The sequence below is a fragment of the Pinus tabuliformis genome, chromosome 4_2, assembly GCF_031772625.1.
Source record: "Pinus tabuliformis cultivar Carrire ecotype Pingquan chromosome 4_2, CPIR1, whole genome shotgun sequence".
NCBI lineage: Eukaryota > Viridiplantae > Streptophyta > Pinopsida > Pinales > Pinaceae > Pinus > Pinus tabuliformis.
Genome location: NC_142304.1, coordinates 164,984,839 through 165,009,908, shown reverse-complemented (window position 1 = coordinate 165,009,908; position 25,070 = coordinate 164,984,839). Strand labels below are relative to the sequence as shown.

General features: G+C 37.2%; 1 protein-coding gene across 1 annotated transcript; it reads left to right on the top strand.

The window, feature by feature from the left end:
* The first annotated feature begins 7,070 nt into the window (after positions 1–7,070).
* On the top strand, positions 7,071–8,902 carry LOC149168695 (uncharacterized). Its single transcript, XM_089428379.1, has one exon. It carries the CDS (start codon positions 7,475–7,477, stop codon positions 8,591–8,593), a length of 1,119 nt encoding a protein of 372 aa, XP_089284505.1. The 5' UTR covers positions 7,071–7,474; the 3' UTR covers positions 8,594–8,902.
* The last annotated feature ends 16,168 nt before the right edge of the window (positions 8,903–25,070 follow it).

The following is a 25,070-nucleotide window of genomic DNA, read 5'->3' as shown; positions in this document are numbered from 1 at the left end:
TTCTCTTAGATCTCCTAGTTGATTGGGGTTGTTAAGAGGTGAAATAATATTCATTATTGCTATGTTTTATTTTTATTTCCTAACAGTCCTAAGGCTTAAAATCCATAGGGTTAAGACCTAGGAAACTGCTAGGAAATAGATGAAATCTTGCTAGTTGCATTAATTGGAACAATTAGGATTTTTTATACAATCCTTTTGTGAGAGACTTCACCTTGAGATCATTCATTTCTGCCCTATAAAATTACATTAAAAGGTTTAGAGTTTTGAAGGTTTATAGGGAAGAGGAGTTAAGTGTTGAGCTACTTGTTTTGGTTGAACATCATGCTCCAACATACATCTTAATAGGGACTATAGACAAGCTATACATCATCAAATTCAATCAATAATGGAACACCGTACAGAAGCAATTGAGTAGTTTGAGGCATTTTCTAGTAGAACAAGTGATAAAGATATATATCATCAAATTCAACCATTAATGAAACATCATAAATAAGTAATTGAGTAGTTTGAGGCATTTGCTAGTAGAACAAGTGATAAACCTTTGTAGTGTTCTCAGATAATATAGGATGAGTTCATTAATGAATTAAGAGGAAGGAAGCTCATTATTTCTAAAATTTTAAAACAACATCATATAGGTCTCAACTCTATACCAACTCTATAAGGCACAATAGGATACATTGGGTAGGACATAGTTTCAAGCCCCCTTTGCTATGGTGCCACATGAGACATTGACACAAATAATGGACATGAACAATAGAAAAATAGAGAAAGTTATAGGGTACCATGAGAAGATTGCATCCATTCACTTGATTGCCTACAACTTTAGGGGAATCCGTTAAGAACAACATGAGTAATTTTTGTTGCATAACGACATGCAAATATTTTAGTTGGGGATTGATGATAATCCCTAAATATATGATTTTGTTCATTTTCTTTTGACATTTCCATGACTTTATGATTCCAAAACCTCTAATTTTATACCCTAAATATTTTTTATGCCATACTATTATAGCCATTTGGAATCTATCTACTTATTTCTTGCAATTTGATCTATTTCATTGATTTTAGTGGATTTTGTATAAAATAACCAAGTTATAGATGATGCCATACTTAGGAAACACTAATCATTTATCATTGAAATTTTTTTCCTAGAATTTATGTTTCTTTTTCAACAAGATTTTCCATTTTCTATTTTTTTTTTTTCTACATGACAACAATAGATTTATCCCAAAAATTAATAACTGTGGAATTCTCTTAAAACAACTAACTATAGATTTCTTCTTAACTTATTAGTTGCAAAATTATTTCAAATTCTACAACATGATAGTTTATGGGAAATTTATCAATATTCCAATTGTAGGGTTAAATTGTCCATATGTTGGCATGATTCTTGAAATAGAGGGTGATGTGTTTTTAATAAGTTTTAACTGCCACCTGAAGCGAAACCCTGTTATTTACATTAGATATAAGTTGGTTAGTTCTAAGAAGTTAGTACTTGACTACTCATAAAATATGTTATTTTTAAAGGAATATCTTGGGATTCAATTGGGAATTTCAAGAATCCAATAATCATACATTACAAATAATCCTTTTTGTAGCACATAAAGGGTTAGACATAAATATGACTTAGAAAGTTAGAAGTTACAGATAAGGAGATAGAGAAGATTTATTCCATTAATCCTTTCATTGACCTACCTATATAGGTAGGGTAGGTAGAGGGAAGGAAAAGCAGGAAAACGATTTGCAAAATATGATCTCCTTCGTTCTTCCTCTTTCAGGTAGTGGAGTGTCTAAGATTCTTCCTTTCGAAGAGGAATGAATATGGCCTACATATTCTTTCACTATATAAAGGACCTATGTAATTTTAGTTAATGCAATAAATTCTAGAAGAATTTACTTTAGTTTGGTTATGTGAGTAGAGCTTAGTCGAGGGAATGAACACGTTGACCTTTAGAGCATGTGCCCAGTCAGAAGGTGCAATCAATGGCTATATAATCTCTATGCATAATTCGTTTAGTTTGTTATGTCATTTTATTCATTTCCATAACTATAATCATGTATGTATTTTTAGTTACATAGAAACCATTACATGTTTAGGGTTCTGTAGAAAAGTTCTTGAAATTTTTAGGAACCCACAACATCAATTCTACACTGAATTACTTTAATTATTTTCTCCACTTGGAGGGAAACTTATGGTTTTTCCAAATTTACTAGTTTATTGATGAAAGTAAGGTATCTCCTATTTAACATTAAGATAGATTGCATAAACATATGTTAGGGACTATAGATTGAATTAGTGTATCCCATGAATTATGACCTTATAGTTGCATAAACGATGTATGATATCTAGAAATCTTACACACTTAAATTGATAAAAATAAAGAGTACTCTTGAATTCCAAAGCAATAATAGGTTGGAATACTTCAACACATCAAAAACCAAGAATGCGGATTGGTTATAACAGGTTGGGACTATTAGATTCATGAGATTTAGAAGTGAATCATTAAAGGAAATTTTTGTAGTGTTTACCCTCCATTAGATAGATTCTATATTGATATCTTATTTATTTGTTGGAATAAAGAGATCCGTGGGAGCCATAAGTCCTATCACAATTAGGTTGTAAAGCAAGTTGCCATATCAAATGGAGTGGATTGCTAAGACACGATTATTCATATACATTGGCTCAACTTTTTCATCTTCATATAAGATTATTGAACACCTTTTATAGTGAATTGATCACTACCTCAATCACATGTTGACACACATGACCTACACATTCACATATTATACAACTGTAAACTCTCAAAACTCAAATAAATATAAAATATAAATTCTCTAAACTCAAATAAATGTATCCTGAAAAGCTAAAAACCTCTTATTTAGCTTCCACTATTATCTTTTGTATTTTTTTATTTGATGGATATAGATAGTTTTAGTAAATAATATAAAACACTAATATAATACATTATTTTTTTCTATAGAAAGAATGAAAGAAACATAAATAGATGCCCCATATATTAGAGTTTACGAGCATAGATCCATCTTAAATACATATCTAATATGAGTTGAGAAGGATCCAATTTCTTAAAATGCATTTTTTTTTTATGAGTCGACATTATTTCAATGTTTTGTATAGTTATTATTATTATTATTATTTTTTTAATTTTTTTTTAATTTTGACATATATGGACAAAATTTCAACTTTGATTGATAGATGGACATCCTTACACATCATACTGGATTGTAGAATAAGCCTTTCGACTCAATAACTTCCAAATCCAAATTAGTTGAAATATGAGATATTAATTTAAAAAAGCTTATAGAATTCATGTGGAGGTTTTATGTCGTGATTATGTATTATATCATTTGGGAGGTTCTTCGGGCAATTTATTGATATAATACAAGTTTTGTAATGTTTATACTTCATACAACTAATAATAATTTGTAGCAGAAGGCCCACATTTATATACTTCAATGGATAGCATACCAAATGTTTGTTAAAGTTGACGCTTAAAGAAAGGAGATCTTATTTATGTGATGTTAAAAAAAGTGAGATATGGTGTGTGTATATATTATTACTCTTAATACTTCAGCAACGTCCGTCCATCCTTTCTAGGAATAGATTCCTCTCATTTATTTAAATATAAAGATTCCTTTTCAATCCAAATCATATATTGAATGCAATGGAGCTCGGATCATGAGAATCTTTAAGGGAGCTTCGTAAAACGATATGGATAGTGACATCATGTTTTACTCTATTCACTTTCAAACCTACCACTCAAACCAACTCAATACCAAACTTTTTTATTACCTCAACTTTACCAAAATACTTGTACCTTTTTTTATAAAAACATAAACATATATTCTAAATGATTAAAATTCTTTATACAAGTTTATTTTTGTAATATAATAAAAAATGAAACCCTCTTAATGTACGTTACAAAGTAATTACTATATGCATAAAGAACTCCACCTCTTAAATAATACATACTTAAACTAAAAATCATCACCTGCTCCCACTCAGATAAGGGCAACATATATCAATAGACTATAGGTGCGTAAAATATAAAATTGAAAGGCTTTATGTTCCCTCCGCCGCTAGAAGACAAAATTGAATGGTGTCTATCACTCACCTCCTACGTACGTGTACGTGTTCTGTAGGTCATATGTTTGGTGGCTACCATGTCCTATCCTTGCATCTTGCGCAAACACAAATTCATGGTGACTAGGAACACCGTCACTTTAATTTCCAAAGGTATGTTTCGTTAAATTCAAATTCAGCGTTAAATTAAATTTAGGTTTTTTTAGGGTGGAAAAATTTATTATAATTTAATTGTTAAATCAGTAGTGGGGACAATTATTTTTGGTTGTTAATCGTGAATGTATGCTGACTTATCAACGTTATTCAAGGAAAACTAGGCCACTTGCTCCTCCCATATGCCTCTGGCTCTTGGACTGTTACACTGTTTCCTTACATCCGAGAAAAATGAGTTCTTAACCAAGCAAAAGCAGTTTTAGGGAATACTCCTGGCCCATCTCATCCCTTTAGAGATTTAAAGAGAAGATAAATTAAAAAATTGGATAAATATAATTTTTTCATTAAAATGATATTTTTTCAAATCAATTGAAAAAAAAATATTTTAAATAAAATTATATTTTTATCACATAAATTAAAAATTAAAATATTTGAATTAAAATTATATTTTTTTCAAATAAATTGTTTTTTTTTTTGAGATGTAGATATGAAAATGTAAAGTAAATGTAATTGTAAAGGTTTATGTTCAAATTCCAAGTTGTTTACTTATGGCGGTGTGTTAGGGAATGATGCAGTGCAATTAAGCATTATAGAATCGACCTCATATTCCATGAGTATGAGATAGACCCAGTTCTCAATTCATTTGTTAGTGCATGCAATTCATTTGTTAGTGTGGGTGCGTGTGTTAGGGAATGATGCAGTGCAATTAAGCATTATAGAATCGACCTCATATTCCATGAGTATGAGATAGACCCAGTTCTCAATTCATTTGTTAGTGCATGCAATTCATTTGTTAGTGCGTGTGTTAGGGAATGATGCAGTGCAATTAAGCATTATAGAATCGACCTCATATTCCATGAGTATGAGATAGACCCAGTTCTCAATTCATTTGTTAGTGCATGCAATTCATTTGTTAGTGTGGGTGCGTGTGCATGTGTCGTCTAATGGGATGATAATTTCACTTAGACAATCATTTGTTCGTGCCCATGCATGTTGTCTAATGAGATGATAATTTCACTTGGACAACAAATTTCTTGTCAAAATTTGATGATTTTTGATTTTTATTGTCAAAAAAACGAACTGTGAGAGTGTTGAATAGTTTTTTTTAATGGAAAAAAATTTAGCATCATTAAAAACCCTTGGGATACTGAAAATTCTGATGCTTGAGAACTATAATTTAAGTTTTCAAATATTTTTATCAAATTTCATCAAAATCGTATTAGATTTTCCATTCTTTTTCGAGCAAAAACTTCACCTCCTTAAACAGGTATATATATATATATATTTAAAATTAAAAATTTAATATAATTTAAACATAAAAATATTCAATTTATCCTTTTTAAACTTATTCTAAAATTAATATTTATGAAAATACAACCTAACCCTTTGACAAAATGTATAGTCACAAGTTTCGAAAGGAGGGAAAAAGGGGTGGTTGAAAGATAAGGTTGCGTAATATACAAAATGAAATATTGTTTGCTTCCAACAGGGGTACATAATTAATTATTCTATGTACTCACCCACTGTACATAATTATGATAATCTATTCTCTACTTAATCATGTACGATTGTGGTAGTCTGGCCTCCTTGATTTGCGGCTTTTAATTCCATGGAAAAGAAAGGTCAGGTCAGGTTAGGTTCTCAGGTAAATAAAGTTACAACTTAGAATTTAGTATGCAATAATAATAATAATAATGGTTCACTCCACCCACCCCATCATCTTTATTAAAATTGGAAAAACTTTTCATGGCTGGTGCTGTTTCATAGATCCTTGTTAATAATAATAAAAAACTTCCCATTATTGGTGGGGCTTTATTTTAGTCCATTACAATTTGAACCTCCTCAATTCAATATACTTGTGTACCTTAACTTACATCCAAATGTTACTATGGCAACTAAGCCTCACTCTTCTACATATTCATTTTGGTATTGGCAATGGGAGGCATCTCATGTCGTGGGAAATATTACTGGTTCTTAATATGAGATATTTTTGTAGTATTATTTAAATAATGATGTTATATAATTTTGAGGATTTTTCGAGTAAAATATTTCTGTATTTTAAAATTTATACAAATTATTAAAAAAGAGAGAGTAAAAATTCACAATTTTTTTGAAAATATATATAAATATTATCCCGTGAAACTGAAATTTAAATAAACCTACAATTTTTTGTGTGTTTCCAATTAGGATGAGAGGGAGTGACCACATCATGTAGATCACTTGTTCAGATGGGGATGAGGATAATGTTACGTTAATCAGAGACACCAACGAAGGTTTTAGGAGGTGATTGGAAAAAGGGGCGGTGTCCACCAGTTGTGTGTGTTGTGAGTGGAGACGGGAGGGTCCGGTAACAGCTTACGTAACCAGTCTCATCGGTAGTGGTATCGTTAACGTCTAGCGGGCGGGAGTGGGCTGTGTAGCATTCATACAGTGAAAGCGACGGTTCAACAGTGGCCGGCCAGGAACTGACAAAGTCTGCTGCTTTTCATAATACACACTTATTCGCGTCTCGTGACGGCAATTAATATTCACGTACGGGTAACGGGAAACGACTTTTGCGGATAAGGATCACGGAACGAAAGATTAGATAACTGGCGGTCGGGATAATCGGTCAATGTGTCGGAGAGGGAGGGAGGAGGGAGGGAGCGGCCTTTGTAATGTCTGTCAAGTAACGGCCGACAGCGCGCCGTCAAGGGAAGTAGGGAGTTTAGCATAACGAGAAGAAGTGAGGGTTGCCCGGCCGTTTGAAGGAAGAAGCGAGTCAGTTATGAGAGGCGCGGTTAAAAGGTGAAGGGGAAGGTGGAGAAAAAGATACGAGTGACGGTCGGTCGGTCAGTGGCATTTGGGCCGGAGAGAGAGAGAGCGCGTGGTAAAAGATTCCGGGGCGAGTTTTGGAATGCGCGCAGCGGTCGTGGCGTTTGAGGGAGTTGAAAGGTAGAGAGAAATAAAAAGATCGTCCATTATTTTATACCCGCCTTGAAATTGGGGAGGTTTATCGGATAAGTTTTTATGAATTCTTGGCATTCCGGAGAAAGCAGTTAGGTTTTTAGGGGTCCGCCTGTACTCACTTCTCCTCATTCTCATCGGATTGGGGTTGGGCGGCGAAGAAAGCGAAGGTTATCGGAACTTTTGACATTGATTAGGAAGCGAAGCTATTGTGGCGGAGAAGTGTGCAGCAGAGCAGAACAGAGCAGAGAGTGGAAGAGGCAGGGTAGGGTTATGAAGAATCTGTATCATCGCAAAGCGGGGAAGGTGCATCCTTCTTCCGCGTCCGCTTCTGCCGCTAATTCATGCCGCGGGGATGCATATTCTGTGTTGAGGTTGTTGCCAGTGGCGATAGCCACTCTGAAAGCAACGCTCCCGCCGGAGGACCAGGAGGTACTCGCTTATCTTATTGCCCGCTCGCCGGACGTGCTGCCGCTCCAGGAGACCGAGACGAAAAAGAACAGGTCCGGCGCCAAGAATGGAAAGCTCCTTCCCGCTTCAGCAGGCATTGATAGCGAGCAAGAAGATCAAGAAACACCGGCCCTAGGTGGAGGAGGAGGAGGAGGAACGGGAACGGCTTCTTTGTCCTCGCCGTCGCCTTTTCGGTCCTCGTCCTCTCCTTTCACACGTTTTGCAGAAGCCGACGCGCTGCTCCGCCGCAACCCGTCCGGGAGAGCAGGGGGATCAGTGTTGAAAGAAGACTTGAAGAATAAGCGCAAAGCTTCACAGAATAGCCTGCGAAACCATCGCCTGTCGTTCGACTGCAGTTGCTTCCAGTGTTACATGGGATTTTGGAGCCGGTGGGACGCGTCCCCGAATCGTGAGATAATACACAAGGCCATCGATTTGTTTGAAGACAATATGGCTGCCAGTGCGGCCGCAGAGGCGGTGGAGACCTCATCCTCCGCCAAAGGAGGCGCCTGCAAGGGAAAGAACCGCAAAAGTTCCAAATCCAGCAAGGAGGAAAAGAACCTTGATAGCAGCAAAGCTATTAACCCTCCATGGGCCGGCCATGCTGAAACAACAGATATGCAAGAGAATGCTAAAGGTGAGTCTGCCGGTCAAGACTTAGATGCAGCAGCGGATAAAGAAGCCAAAAGTGAGAGGAGCATTCTAGTGTGGGCCGAGCACGAGGAATCCCCTAAATCGAAGCAGATTGTTCCACTCGCATTCGAAGAAAACGACGGTGAAGTCAGACAAGCTGAGCAGCAGCAAAAGCAGGAGGCAAGAGTAGGCGCGTGTCCATTGGGAGGCCGGAGTTTAATGCGCCGAATGTTTCCAGACATCATGGGCTTCGTCGCCGATCATCTCTGGACGGCCTGGAGTTCCCCTGTCCGAGCTACTAATGCCTGAGCAACAATATACTTGCAGATTTGTTAACCGCCGATCATCGATACTTCATACAGTTGATAACCACAACCACTGTCGTTATACTGTAATTAGTTTATTACAGCAGATGCCTTTGTAACACTTGCTTCTTTACTGAAATCTTTTTCATTCTTGTGTACATTTATCACATATACACAAGATGAGGGGAAATGCATGCAGCATTTCTCAACAATGACTTGCAGGAAGGAGGGGGTTACAGCTTTTGACGGCCTGCTATTTAAATACATACTATTTACTTGGTGAATAATACTGTAAATTTTCACCTTTTTCGCATTTTCACTATCTTCAGCCGATTGAATGGATTTTACTTTGCTTTTTTCTAATTCTTTAACCATTTTCAGAATCAATCCTTCCTCGCCCATACCCTAAGGCATCTTCACCATATTTAGCGGATTTAATGGATTTTACTTGGTGTTTTCTATCTTTTTTTTATCATTTTCAGAATCGATCCTCGTCCATACCCTAAGATAGTGTTTGAACATCTACCACTTGCTTGCTAGAGTTTGTCCTCTAGAATCGAACTCGGGTGGATAGTTTACCAAGGCGACGGTTCAAATCTCGTGTTCAAGCTCCTCTAAACATTTGTGATTACAGCTGCAGTGTATTTTCCAGATTCGATCCTGGGAACGACCAGCGACCGGACGTGGTCTCACTACTAAAAGGGTACATTTGATTTAATATAGTAAATTACGGTTCTGGTGTTCTATTCGTTGCAGATTCTAACCTGAACGCGGAAATGTCTAGAGAAATAACTCAATCACTCATTTCATTGGAGTGAATGTGATTCCCTTCACTTTTATGTGTCATTAGATGCACAGATTGTCCTGAAAACGATGCAAATTTCAAACATAAAGATCCCCTTATTTATGTCTGCCATTTTCAAGAAGTCGTAATGTCAAATTTCAAACATAAAGATCCCCTTATTTATGTCTGCCATTTTCAAGAAGTCGTAATGTCAATGATGCAACTATTAGTTTGTGTCATCTTGATTTATCAGTTCAGTTCATCACTTGGAGGCAAGTGAGCAACTTTTATGAGACACTGTTTGTCTCTTATTAGACCGTGTTTGTGAGATACGGCCTAGCCTTACTGTTGTGTGGAAAGGCCTGTGCCGATAATGTTGATTGCTCGCTCTCCACCCTGCACGAGTTCTGTCAAATGCATTTGATTTTGAAAGGTTCTCCTTTTGGCTTATACCGAGATTTATTATATGGATAGAAATACAGGATAATTGAGACAGAATGAAAAACATTAAGGGTTTACATTACATGAATAGTGAATGATAAAATATGGCAAAACTATGGCAGTTCTTTATATATATAATTATCAACTTTTACCATTCCAAATACAAAACACCAAGGTGGAGGAATGTTACAACGTTGTAAAGGGGTTGATTTGGTTCATTACACAGGTGGAAAGTTACAAAGGCATTGATTCGTTATGGTCGTTTCTAGTCTTTTTTAAACTCTAGCGTACAAATAGGAAACTCCAACGTAGACTGTTACAGCGTTGCAAGGGGTTGATTGGGTTCATTGCACTAAGGTACAAAGTGATTGATTAAATATGGTATCTTCTACTATTTTGTGAACTCTAACGTAGAAATGGTAAACTCTCATGGTATTATGACATTATTCATTAAAATTTCTAGTGATAATCAATTGGATTTAAGGAGGGAATCAAACCTTTTTTCAAAGTCAAAAGTCAATATAGGTCAAAAGTCAATATAGCATTGGGCTTGTATAACTATTACAATTCTCAATATAGCTTTGGGCTTGTATAACTATTACAATTCATCTCTGGGAGATTCAGAAGAAGAACCCAGAAGAAGAAGGGAGATGGAGAAGTCTGGGAGATGGAGAAGAAGAACCCAGAAGAAGAATGTTAGAAGGGGATGGGAGATGGAGAAGTCTGGGAGATGGAGAAGAAGAACCCAGAAGAAGAATGTTAGAAGGGGATTGATTCACCATCGAAGAAGAAAAAGAATGTTACAAGGGGATTGATTCACCATGGTATTTAATGGCACAATTGGATTTAAGGAGGGAAGCAAGTCTTTTTCTTAGTTAATATAGCATAAGGTATTGTATAATGATTACCATTTGCCTTTTTCTTAGTTAATATAGCATAAGGTATTGTATAATGATTACTATTTGCCTTTTGGACATGTTTTTCTTAGTGAATATAACATAAGGTATTGTATAATGATAACCATTTTCCTTTTGGACATGTAAAATTTAAAAGAATGAAAAAAATGATGAGAAGAGTTATTTCTTATTGCAAATCTTCTTATTGCCAAAGGGCTTAAATCTTCTAAAGTATGCCAAATGGCTTAAATCTTCTAATTGGATGCCCATTATCCTCAAACGCTAAAGTAGAACATTATTTGGGGATGATTCACCATCGGTGCAATGGGCATATTTATTAAAATCCTTTACATAACAATACACTAAAATCCTTTGCATAACAATGCACAATGGTTTGAAGGGGGAATCATCTTTTTCTAGACTCCTTATGGCACAAGGATTCATATGATGATCCCAATTTGGGAGGGCGACATCAATTTGGAAAATTCATTTGGGAGTTTGGATAAAGTGTTTTTTTTAAGGGGATTTATTTGGGAGGGTGACATCAATTTGGAAAGTTGAGTTTGTCTAAAGTTGAGTTTGGATAAAGTGTGTTTTTAAGGGGATTTATTTGGGAGGATGATATCAATTTGGAAAGTTGTTTGTCTAAGTTTTTGGGATGGTCAATTTGGGAAATTTATTTGGGAGTTTGGATAAAGTGTTTTTTTAAGGATTTATGGGAAGTGTCACTTTGTAATATCTCGAGAGGAGATTATCAAAACAAAGTTTATATTTGGGAGGTGCTAGGCATAGCACAATTTTATAGTTTGAGTTTCAGATATTATCTCAGCGTGAGGAAGTTTATTGGGGAGCGTGAGGAAGTTTATTGGGGAGGTGCTAGGCATAGCACAATTTTGTAGTTTGAGTTTCAAATATGATTTTGGCTCGAGGAGCTTGGGTGGAAAGGTGAGAGTTTGGGTCAAAAAGCAAGATTACAACTCATTGGCAGGTGGGGGCCACAAGAGAGACAAAAAGGGAATGCACACGTGAGAAAAAGAGAGAAAAAGAAAGGGGATGAACTAGTGGAAGGTGGGGGCCACCAAGGGGGTGAGAGACCAACAATTATAAATAGAGAAATGAGGCTCTCATTTGGGGGATCTTTGGTCATTTTACAATTTCAACATTAGTTCTCTTGAGCTGTTGACAATAGTGTTGTTCAACACAAGAGATTTCTAACACAAGGGATTTTTGAGGGGAAATTCCACCTTTACCTTAGGTGAACTTCGAGTGTCACCCTAGGGGAGTAAAGAGTTTTGGAAGAGATTTTTCAAGTGATTGATTGGCCTTTTACAACATAATTATTTCTACATGGCGTTTTTTTAGCTAGTTAGAACCATACACATTTTTGGGGGTCAATGGGGCACATTGGATTCAACTCAAACATTTTCTAGGTTTTTGTGGGTTTATTGAGAAGAGTCCAACTAATTTGATAGAAATTTTCGGGCAATATTTGGGTCTGAAATCTTCATTTTTATAGTAGGGCGAATCGCTAGTTAGCTAGGGAATCTGAGTCACTTGGTGGGCTCAATTTTGGCCCAAACCCTTTCTGAGTATTTCTGGGGTTTTGGAGAGGGGTTTGTCGCTACAATTTCAAGGTGATCCGAGCATTCTTGAGCACAGAATAGTTAGTCCTTTACTACTATACAAATTGTTATTTCAAAGTGATCTGACATTCTTGAGCATAGAGTATTTAATCCCTTACTGGTATACGAATCTATTTAATCCCTTATTGCTATACGAATTGTTGACGCTGGCCACTGTGTCATCTTTCACATGCCTATGCAGTGCTCTTGGGTGATTGTTGTGTGGAGTGCCAATCGTAGGATTTAGGCGCTGAATTGTTAAGATTTCATTTGGAGGGATATTATGGGGAGATTGCTAGAATTTTGGAGTCATAATTTATCATTTTCGGCTACAAGTTAAGTGGTATTTGAGGGCTAAGTTATATGGGGTCAAATTTGGAGGGTCAAAACCAGAGAAAATCATTTCTTGGTTTTTGATAAGGATCACATCTCCAAATTTATAGAATTTTCTGGGCAGTTTTGAGGGGCCAAATTAGAGTGCCAAGTCCGCTAGCAGTGAAGAAAAATTGGGTCAACACAAATTTCTGTAGGGCCAAAGTATTGCAACACTTTGGCATTAGGAGATTAATCACTTGGGGCTTGTAGCTTGCCTTGAGCAAACCCAGGGACACTCCTTCCAATTTTATTGTACTCGAGCGATATATTTACAATAATAATTGGCTAAGAATAATAATTGGCCATTTTGAGTGTTCCAGAACAATTTTATGTTCATGGGTGTTTGCTGAATTTTATTGTGTTTGTTATTTTTGTGCATATATTTGTTATTGTAAAATTTTTAGTAGGAATGTGTGGTGTTTGCCGAATTTTATTGTATTTGTTATTTTTGTGCATGTATTTGTTATTGTAAAATTTTTAGTAGGAATATTACACACTTATATCGTTAAAGTATAAGTTAAAGGGTCACTTATAGCCATGAAGCATTTCTCCTAGTTTACCCAAAAGGGGATGTGAAAAGTTTCCCTACACATTCTCAATTATCTCAATTAACCTTTGAAGGTTGGGAAACATGGGGTGCATCTTTGTGGACATTGATTTTTGCAAGAATAGGAAACATGGGGAAACATGGGGTGCATTTTTGTAGAACATTGTTTTTTTTGCAAGAACGACATTCTAGGAAGATATAGTTTTTTTATAGGTGTTTTTTTTTTTTTTGGTTTGTTTTAAATATTTCCAAAAAATGTTCCCTATGTAAAACAATGATTTTGTTTTAGGAAAATGTTTCCCTAGGTAAAATATTGATTTGGGCAAAAATGACATTCAAAAAGGATTTAGTTTTTTAGTTTCTTTGCTTTCAATATTTCCAAAAAAAAAATGTTTTTCTACACACCCCAACTTCCATCTTTCTCATGGTAGATGCATTCCAAAAAACATTGATATTTTCAAAAAAGGAAAAAAAAAGAAAGCATTACAGGAAATCTCTAGTTTGCTTTCAACTTCCATGTTTCTCATGTTAGGTGCATCCTAACAAATAGCACTCCAATAGATTTTTTATTTTTAGTTCTTGATTTGCTTTTAATTTTCTTTTTGTTGTTGTTTTTAGTGTGTTTTTTGGGAAGCTTTTCTGCTGGTTTTTTTTTTTTGTCAAATTTCTTTAAAGTCTGGTAGCAATTTATTGAAATCACAAGCTTGATGGGTAATCCTGCACAATCAAAGCGTCCAGTTTAAATAACACAAATCAAGACTTAGCCTCAATTTGTTCCCGTTTTTCAAGTCGCTGAAACCAAATATACAATTAAAAACCCAGTTTAATAACACAAATCAAGATTTAACCTCAAATTTTCCCCTACTAAAAAGCAATCCTTTTGTTTCATTATTTTATCTATATTTCATATTGGTGAAAATTTATATTCAATTTTATATTATTCATCTACCTTCTCCCAAAAATGTGTCAGAGTAGCCAAATTTCTTGATGATTTTGTGGAAATCTCATAATTATATATTCAACATCCTTTTACTATTCTCATAATACATATTTTGGTTGAATAGTAACTTGCTTTATTCTTAGCGCTAAACTCAACTTAAACCGACTTACCAGTACTACTTCATCAAGTGCAAGTTGAGGAGGAGGAGCATTTTGTTGTAAAACCGTGCTTTGGAGTTTGTTGGAATGTAACTTTTGACCTTTTTATTTGATTGATTCGAAATTCTCATTAATATTCAACTCACTTTATATTTTAAAATATAAAGTTACTTTATCTTTAGAACTGACAACTCACTTTATATTTTAAAATACAAAGTTGCTTTATTTTTAGCACTGGACTTCATTAACACTACCTGAATGTCCCTTTTATGAATTTCACATAAAGATTAAATAATGTATGTCCCTTTTATGAATTTCACATAAAGATTAAATAGTGTTGTTTTCTTGTCCTGCATTATTGCTTGGGAGTTTGAAATCAAACTTTTTACCTCGTTTAGGGATTTAACTCATTATTAAATTTTAAATAAAAAATCGTGCCGCTTTATAAGGTGGCATGCGTCAGGTAAAATGAAAAAATAAAATGTTAGTTACGGATTTTATCGGCTTACCATGAACGTTGTGGTTAATTTAGATATTGAAATTTCGAATATAGGCTAAGGAAGGCACGATATAAATTAGGTTTCTTTGAGAGAATTTCTAGGATAGTAGAGTAGAATTGGAAAATTTAATTCAAAACTTTGTATTTATGATTTGTCTTAATTTTGAGTTAAATATTTTTTGTCGAAATACTTTCTTATTAGATTTTTGATATTCACCCCTAAAATCAATAAACAAGGGTTGTATTGTTTATGTTTATGAATTTTTTTTTTGATGCATGTGAGTTTATTACGGGGATGAACGAGTTATGTCATATAGTCTTTAGCTCCATCAAAGAATATTTTAAATAAATTGACATGAACCAATTATGTCATATATAGTTTTTAGCTTTATCAAAGAATATTTTAAACGGATTGGGATGAACAAATTAGGTCATATATAGTTCATAGATTGATCAAAAAGTACTCAAAGGATTTCTCAATTACTAAATTAATTTAAAGGGAACTATTTAGTGGAATTTTATATAGAAATTGTCAATAAACAATAAAAGTGTGAAAGCTCCCTAATAACTAAGATAACTATTGCTATATCATTTGCATACAAATTTTCATGGTGTGTTGTTAAAGGCACTGAATCACAAAGACTAGGTTTCCAAAAATGGATGCCTCTTCAATATACCTTTTTAAACAAAATGAGAAACCAAGCATTTTGTTAGTGCTTTCTAATATCTTGCTGCTGCCAATTTAATAAAAAAGTTGCTATGAAGAAATCGAAAAATGAACTCCAAATACTTTTTACTAAATATGTAGAGTATTCTAACAAATAATGGCAATGAAAAATAAATTCACGAAGACATAAGCACAACATAAACAATACACGAGAATTTACCCACAAAATCCCTATTGGGGAAAACTTGCCTACGTGTGTGTTCTATTATTATTCTACTCAACAAAAATCTCAGAGAATCGATTACAAATATTGGGAAATGTTCCCCTTCAATTCGTTATCCCTCAACACATTGAATTGCACACTCTTATCCAACTCGACTTCCGTCTGCATCGTTGTTGTTATAGGCTAATCTCCGCAACTGTTACGCGTTGATCTCGGTCTTGAAAATATGTATGATGGCTGAAGAATTCACTGAGGCTATTCGGTCTCTCATTATGTCTTAGTGTGCTGGTCTAGAAACCCTTCTTCCCTGAGTTGAATGCATAAGTCTCAAATGCATAATCTGACTAGCCAAGTTTGTGCCCTTTTTTTTTATAAAATCGAACTGACCCATCAACTCAAGTTGAATTGGCCCATTAATTCAAGTCATTAACTCAAGTCGAATTGGCCCATCAACTCCATAAATAATTGAGATCAATTTACCTTTTGACTATTGGAAAATTATATTTTTCCAAAGTCAAAACTAAGAGAAAGTATGTTTGCGAATTAGCTTCACTTGTGGGCCCTTTTGTGAAATTTAACACACTTCTAAATTTAGTAGATTCCTTCTATATGTAACTTCAATTAATGCTCTCTTACAGAGGAAGGTGTTGTATACTACACCTAGTGTATCTTTGAAGTAGATGAATCTGCCCCTTGCCAATACCTTGGTCAAGTTATCTGTTCTTTACTCCTTAGTAAGCATGTGCTAAAGTCTGACTTTACCCTCTAAATCCAATCTTTGATATGGTGGTCCCTGATCTTGATGCGCTTGGAGTGGTCATGAAACATTGTATTTTTAGAGAGCTTAATGTAGCTCTGATTATCACAGTTTATAACCATGGGCTTGAATCTCTATCAGAACAACCCAACAAGTAGCTTCCTCAACTAGATAGCTTCGCAAGCTGCCAAGTTGAAAGCCATGTACTTGGCCTTAACTGAGCTCAGTGTCATTGATCTATGTTTCCTTGCCCAATTTGCATCTATGAATCCCTAAAGTCTCACTCCATCAACTTGTGTATACAACAACCTATAATCTATTGTACCCCTGAGATACCTCAACACGTGCTTAGTAGCAACCCAATGCACTCTAGTTGACTCAACCATGAACTGACTCAACTGGTTAACTGCAAAGCAAATGTCTAGTGGTGTGTTAACAAGATACATCAATGACCCTATGAGATGCTTATAGAGAGTGGGATCCAGTTTCTCACCTCTGGTTGCATCAACCTTCCTCTAGTTTGTGACTAGAGACGTGGTCATGGGCTTGCAATCTTGCATGTGGAATCTTTTGTGCGTACTTTCCTTGTCCCAAGAATATCTTTTCATCACCACGCCAAACCTCCAATCCAAGGAAATATTGCATAAGTCCTATATCTTTTATCTCAAACTCTTCTGCAAGATCTCCCTTGTAGTCATGGATGAGCTCCTCATCCCCTGTCAATATCAAATCATCAACATATAACACGAGTGAGAAGCTCACCCTCAACCACAATATAATACAGGTTAGGGTCAGCGTCACTCTTGGTGAGGCCCAATTCGAGAAGGTCACTGTTTATCCATACATACCATGCCTTTGGTGCTTGCATAAGCCTATAAAGAGCTCTCTTTAGCTTTGCATATATACATGTCTTTGTTGAAAGTATCAAACCCCTCATGTTGCAAAACATGTCACTTCCTCAAAAAATTTGTCATGGAAGGCCATCTTCACGTTCATTTGGTGGATCTTCCACACCATATGTGCTGCAATTTCTAGAATAGTCTTAATGGATGAATATTGGGCCACTAGTGCAAATGTCTCATCATTGTTTATCCCTTCGACCTGAGATAACTCTTTGGCCACGAATCAAGCCTTACACTTCTCTACACTCCCATCAGTGGCATGCTTAATCTTGTACACCCAATGTGAAGCAACCATTGATTTTCCATCTAGTCTCGGCACAATCTCCCATATGCTATTCTGCATGATAGAGGAATATTCCTCCATCATGGCATTTCGCCAACTTTGAAAAATAAAATGTTAGTTACAAATTTTATTGGCTTACCATGAATGTCGTGTTTAATTTAGATATTGAAATTTCGAATATAGGCTAACAAAGGTACAATATAAATTAGATTTCTTTTAGAGAATTTCTAGAATAGTAGGGTAGACTTGGAAAATTTAATTACAAACTATATTTACAATTTTTATTTTTATTTTTATTTTATGTTTTAATTTTGAGATAAATATTTTTGGCTCTAAATTTAGAAAGTATACTTTTTATTAGATTTTGGCATTGACACTTGAAAATAAATAAACTTGGGTTGTATTGTTTATGAATTTCTCGCTGCATGTGTGCTTAATATGGGAATGGACAAATTATGTCATTGTTTTAGTGGCTATAACCACCCTCCAAAATTTTGGCTCACATGCAAATTTCAGAGCCTACCTTGGATCCTGCGATCGATCGTCTTTCGTCACTTGTTGGTACGCTGATGATCTCAAGCTTCCCCTCTTTGATCTTAAGAGTTGTTCATGTTCTCATCTTTATGCAGCGTGTGTCATCTTTGGGCATAGGGATTGTGGTTTATCATGCAAAAGGAATGTTGTTTCGCTTCAAGGGAAATCTTATGCATAGGAGTTGTTCACAATACATTGCATGTTTCACACTCACTTCACGCATTCTTGTCATGAAGGTTTTTGCATCAAGAAGAGTAGGTTTTATATATTCTGGATGGTCTACGTTGTATCTCTAAGTGTTCGTGTGTGATTATAGTCGAGTCCTATCATTGTTTACATCTGTTTCACTGATCTCACACTCAGCCAATTTCCCGAGCAACTTAGCCTCATCCAGCTTCTCGAAATTGTGCACTTTGCTTCTGCAACCCTTGAGCTTCCTCCCTTGCCTGTTGGAACTCTGTAGTGCGCAGAGACCCCAACCTCTCTTGGCATCCAAAACTGCGCAATGGTTTCCTCCAATGTCCTTCCCCTAGCTAGAACCCACTGTCGTCAGAAACTGCACAATATTGTCCCTCAGCTGCTCAGTTTGCCTACAACCAAAAACTGCAAATGTGTCCCCCCGGAACCCATCCCACAGCAGTGCATTGCATCCAGAAACTGCGCCATATTTCCTCCCAGCAGCCCAAGCTACATTGCACTCAGAAATTGTGCAGATGTGTCCTCCCAGGACCTCATTCCGATAGCGGTCGCTGTCCGCTGAAACATCGTTGATCTATATTTCAGTGATTACAGGAAAAGGTGACATGTTGAGATCCACTCTCAAGGAGTTGAGGAGAAGGACCACGAGACCAAGTGATGACAAAAAATCAGGACCGCATGACAACTCCGTCGGATGCATGATTATCTCGAGGGTAAGTGTGGTAAGTAAAGAACACTTTTTGAAGTACACCTCTTAGTTGAGTTTGCGAGACTACTTGTCACTATCATATCATCCCGTCTTCAGTAACATGCATGGGTGCAAACACAAAAAGTCATTTCATATATTTCCTCTACATGTCTTGCTTTCTTTTCGCTTGTTTGATTAACTATCGTCTTTTGGCATGTTGATTGCTATGTCATGGTTGTGACTGTGTTTTGGTGTTGTTGAACGTTTGTCTTTGTGTGTCTGAGTCGTGTTCGCTATGTAAACATTCATTGCACTCACACACAATGTTGTAAGCAACGTCACACAAGTGTCATCACAGTCATCCAAAGGTCTATCCCAAGTGTCGGACTTGTTGCTTTCACCGTTAGAGAGTGACATTGAGACATGTTGTCTTGTTGGTTTGAGGTGCGTTGTCATTGAGTCATGTTGAGTGTGTGTTCGCAATGTCATGTATGCATGGGTTCACTCACTCACACAACCATTTTTCCAAATATTTGTGTACTGGACCACCCTCCATCAGCTGGAGCTCCACTGAGTTGCACTGTGCAGTCTCAGCCCTCAGCGACCAAGCACTATTGCCTAGAACTGCGCAGAGTTTGAGGCTTTCCTCTAGGCAGTCTGCACTGCGAAATCCTAGAATAAACCTGGCTCACTGTCACACAGAACAACACAAAAGTTTCCCAAGAAGCCATCTCAGTTTACACTTCTCGCAAGCCTACCCATCAAGCCTCTCGCTGGTGAATCAAATAATTTGACTTAAGAAGTGACCCAGGGTTGCACTCATTCCCAAAATTGCGCAGAAGCTGTCAGCCTGCTTGCCTGCACTGCCTACAGAAATTACGCAGACATGGGGGATAGGCACCTGTTCCCTGTCATTGCCTGTCATTGCCTGTCCGAGGAAATTGCACAGTTTTGTGAGATAGTTCCCCTGCTGACCTGCTTTCCACTCCCCCTGAAAATTGCGTAGTTTTCATTGACAATCCACCTAATGCCCGGCACCCCAATCAACCCAGAAACTGTGCAGATATGTCCTGCGTGACTGCCTCCCAGATCTGCGCAGTTTCGATCAATAGGCTCCCGTAGCCTGATCCCAACCTCCTCTGGAAATCTGCGCAGTTTTCACTGCTAGTGCCTCCTGCTGCCCGCATTGCCTTCCCCGGAAAACCTGCGCAATTTTGCTTCCCAGTTGAGCTAGAGACCGCAGATGTCACTGCTGTCGCATATTGCTCAATCTAGCCTCTTAGTGACCTCTCCGTAGTTTTTCCCGATAGTGCCCTGGGGCCTCACATCTCGATGTGGCATGTGCTTTGGTTGTTTTAGAGCCTTGTCCTCTGTCTTGGTCACCTGCCCCTAGAAATGAAAGATAATGCATCATGGTACACTAGGGGATTTCTGGATTTGATGTCTTCTTGTCATGAGTTATTGCAGAAACAGGTACATGGATGAGACATGGCACAATGATGAACGTGATGAACAATAAGCACATGCTAGAAGACTTGCTCGCAATTGAATGAACACACGAAGCATACCAAGTAGCAAGAAAAAGAGACACATGCACATGCATGAACCATCAAGCGAACACCAAGACCATTGAAGACTCCACACTATTTACCATGCAAAGGAGAAGCTATGGTACACCACGGGCACACTCATCACTCAGCGACACAACAACTTGACACGAACAACATAGCCAACATGTGCATACTAGCAATGTCATTTCGAGTTGTGTCATGAGTCGCCTTGGCCACATCACTGCTTTGGGTCATACTTGTGTAATAAATGTAATGTAACGTGGAAGTCCAACAGACCCACGGATGAATTCGAAGAGTCATGTAAGTCGAATAGTCACGAGGAAAGTCAAAGAGTCATGAAGGTTAGTTTCAACCTTGGCTATATATACCCCTCATTTGTACATGCGTATGACTTTTCACCTTGGCTCCTCCCACATAACCTTGAGAGTTTGTTGTCTTTTCTTTGAGGAGTGAACAGTGGTTCCAACACCCCACTATTGGGGTTAGTGATGTATGGTGTACAGATGTGTCTTGGAATTTTTGATTAATTCAGAATCTAGTTAACATGCCAACACGTTTTTACACATGTATTGTATTCGTTTGTAAGACTATTCTTTAGACGCTTGTAACGCATGTTGCTTTAACTTGTACTAAGATAGTTGAACTATTTCAGTTGTTTTAGTGCGTATGTTGTTGGAAATGTATTGTATTAGTGGTTATTGCTGTCTCGCCCGTGTGGACTACTCTACCTGACACTAGACAAATTTACTTTTGTAAGCTTGTTATAACGATTGTCGCACTTGTGTGGACTACTCTGCTAGGTGTTGTATATGCTATCTGTTTACTTTGTGTTTGTGACTGCCACATCCGTGTGGACTACTCCGCTGAAAGATGCGCAAATCCCGCTGTGTTGTGTGTCTCTAACTGAGTTGGGACTATTCTCTTTCGACTTGAGACTCACTCTCACCTTCTCCCTCTGTAGTGAAACAATTTAGACACAAGTTACATTAAGCACTCACTAGGCACATGAGCTTCACTGTTTGAAGACTAAGTATACCACTTTCATGCGCTGACAAGCAAGAGCTAAGGCATATATTTAAGATAATGACAGTTGGACTATCATATCGGATGAGAAACCCACATCAAATGGTGTGAGGTCTAGTTGGGACTTCATACTGGGGAGATCCCCTGAATGTTGGTAAGTCCAGCACCATCAACAATCATATATAGTCTTTAGCTCCATTAAAGAATATTCTAAGAGGATTGGGATGAAAAAAATGTCATATATAGTACTTAGCTTCATCAAATAATATCCTAAAAGGATTTCTCAATTACCAAATTTATGGAAGATAACTTTCCAGTGGAATTTTGCATAGAAAATGTCTACAAACTATAAAAGTGTGAAGCTCCCAAATACATAAAATAACTATTCCTCTATCATTTGCATACAAAATTTTAATGGCGTCTTGTTAAAGGAACTTAATCACAAAGACCAAGTTTTCCAAAAATTGATGCCTCTTCATTGTACTTTTTTTTAACAACATGAGAAACCAGGTATTTTGTTTCTAATACCCAGCTACTAATTTAATAAAAAATTGTGATGAAGAAACTGAAAACTGAACTCCAAACACTTTTTACTAAATATGTTGAGTGTTATAACAAATAATGGCAATGGAAAATAAATTCACGAAGACACAAGCAAATCATAAACAATACACTAGAATTTACCCAGGAAACCCCAACTGGGGAAAACCTGCCAACATGTGTGTTCTATTATTAATTTGTTCAACAAAAATATTAGAGAATTGATTACAAATATTTGGAAATATTTTCCTTTAATTCATTGTCCCTTAACACACTGATCTGTGCACTCTTATCCAACTTGGCCTCCCTGTTTGCATAGTTGTTATAGGATGATTTGTGCAATTGTTACATGCTTATATCAACCCTGAAAATATGTATGCAGGTTGAAGAATTCACTGAGTCTGTTCGATCTCTCTTTCTGTCCTGTTGTGTTGATCTAGAAACCCTTCTACGTTGAGCTAAATGCATAAGTCTCTAATTCATAATCCGATTAGCCAAGTTTGTGCCCTTCCCTTTTTATAAAATCAAATTGGCCCATTAACTCAAGTTGAAATGGTCCATTAATTCAAATCATTAACTCAAGTTGAATTGGCCCATCAACTCCATGAATCACTAAGATCAATTTACCTTTTGACTATAGGAAAATTATAATTTTCCTAAGTAAAAACTAAGAGAATATATTTGTGCCTTAACTTCACTTGTGGGCCCTTCTGTGAAATTTCACGCACTTATAAATTTTGCATAACCTTTCCATCTCTAACTTCAATTAACACTCCCTATTAGAGATGTATGTGTTATGTACTACACCTAGTTTATCTTTAAAGTAGACAAATTTTCCCCTTGCCAATGCCTTGGTCAAGATATCTGTTGTCTACTCCTTAGTAGGAACGTACTAAAGCTTATCTTTACCCCTCTGAATAAATTCTTTGAGATGATGGTCCTTGATATCGATGTGCTTGGAGCGATCATGAAACATTAGATTTTTAGAGAGCTTGATGCAGCTATGATTATCACAATTTATGGCCATGGGCTCCAACCTCTGACTGAACAATCCAATAAGTAGCTTCCTCAACTAGATAGCGTCGCAAGCTGCCAATCTAGAAGCCATGTACTTGGACTTTGCTGAGCTCGGTGTCACTGATATTTGTTTCATGCTAGTCCAAGAAACAATTGCCGACCCAACACCGAAAGAACAACATAGTCTTCATGTTTGCAGACCCCCCTGCTCAATCTGCGTCTGTGAATCTTTGAAGACTCACTCCATCAATTTGCGTGTACAAAAACCAATAATCTATTGTGCCCTTGAGATACCTCAACACGTGCTAAGTAGCAACCCAATACACTTTGGTCGACTCAACCATGAACTGGCTCAACTGTTTAACTGCAAAGAAAATGTCTAGCCGTGTGTTCAAAGGATACATCAATAACCCTATGAGTTGCCTATAAAGAGTGGGATCCAGTTGCCCACCTCTGGTTGTGTCCACCTTCCTCCTGTTTGTGACTAGAGAGCCATGGTCATGGGTTTTAAATCTTGCATGTGGAACCTCTTGAGAATATCTTGTGCGTACCTACCCTATCCCAAAAATATCTCCCCATTACCCTGCCAAACCTCCAATCCAAGGAAATAGTGCATACGTCCTATATCTTTCGTTTCAAACTCTTCTACAATATCTCTTTTGCAGTGATGGATGAACTCCTTTTCTCTTTTCAATATCAAATCATCAACATATAACACAATAATGAGAGGCTCACCCTTAAACACAATATAACACATGTTAGGGTCAACTTCACTCTTGGTGAGGCCCAATCTAAGAAGTTCGCTGTTTATTCGAGCATACCATGCCCTCTGTGCCTCCTTGAGCTCGTAAAGGGATCTCTTCATCCTACACGCATATGTTTCTGTTGAAAGTCTCAAACCCCTCAGGGTGCACAACATCTATCTCTTCCTCAACAACTTTGTTAAGGAGGACGATCCTCATGTTTATTTGGTGGATCTTTGATGGGACCAACCTTGAACACCTACGACTTATAATTAATTGTTGATTGTATAGTTGATTGTTTTGTGGTTGGCTGAATTTATGGTGCGGTACGGGAGGTTATGTCGTGAGGACAATTGTCCTCCTCCTCGGGCTTGCTTCTCCCGCCTCTTCACTATCCCGCGGAAACCCTAACTCTGACCATTCTATTGTTGCTCTGCTGTTCTGCTGCTCCATCGAGGTCTTAGCTGGTCTCTGGTTGTTGTTTCACGAGGGTTTCGTTTGTCCAGCTCTGGGAATGATTTCCCATGAGGGTTTCTACTTGCACGCGTTGGTGATGTTTCCTGCTCTGAGCATGGTTTCGAAGTTCTGGGTCTGGAACCCTAAGTCTCAGTTTCTGGTCTCCGTCTATTCGGCTCTGGTTATGATTTTGGTTGTGGGTCTTTGCTATATACTGGCTTCAATTATGCTGTTGATTTCAAAGTGTTTGCTTCGTTGTTTGACTACTTGCTTGGCATTTTGTTGCAGGTCATGGTTGCAGGGTGGCTCGGCTCTCGGCTCTCATCCAACATTCAACCAGAGGTGAGTTCTCCTTCTATGCCTTGCGCTTCTGCCTTGTTTTCTTCTGTCACTGACTGTTCTTGCTCCTTGTGAGCAGTGGGCACTCTGCGACCGTGACCTTGGTCCGCGACCTCCTTCCTTGTTCGCACGGGCTTGGCTCCTTCGGTAAGTCTTTCCTTAAACCCTTGCCTTTGTTTTCAGTTCTTGTGCTTATGGCTCTGTTTGCTGGCTCTAATGGCCCTGTTTGTTGGCCACGCAGGTATACGGCTGGGCTCTCTGTTTGCTGGTCTCGTGCC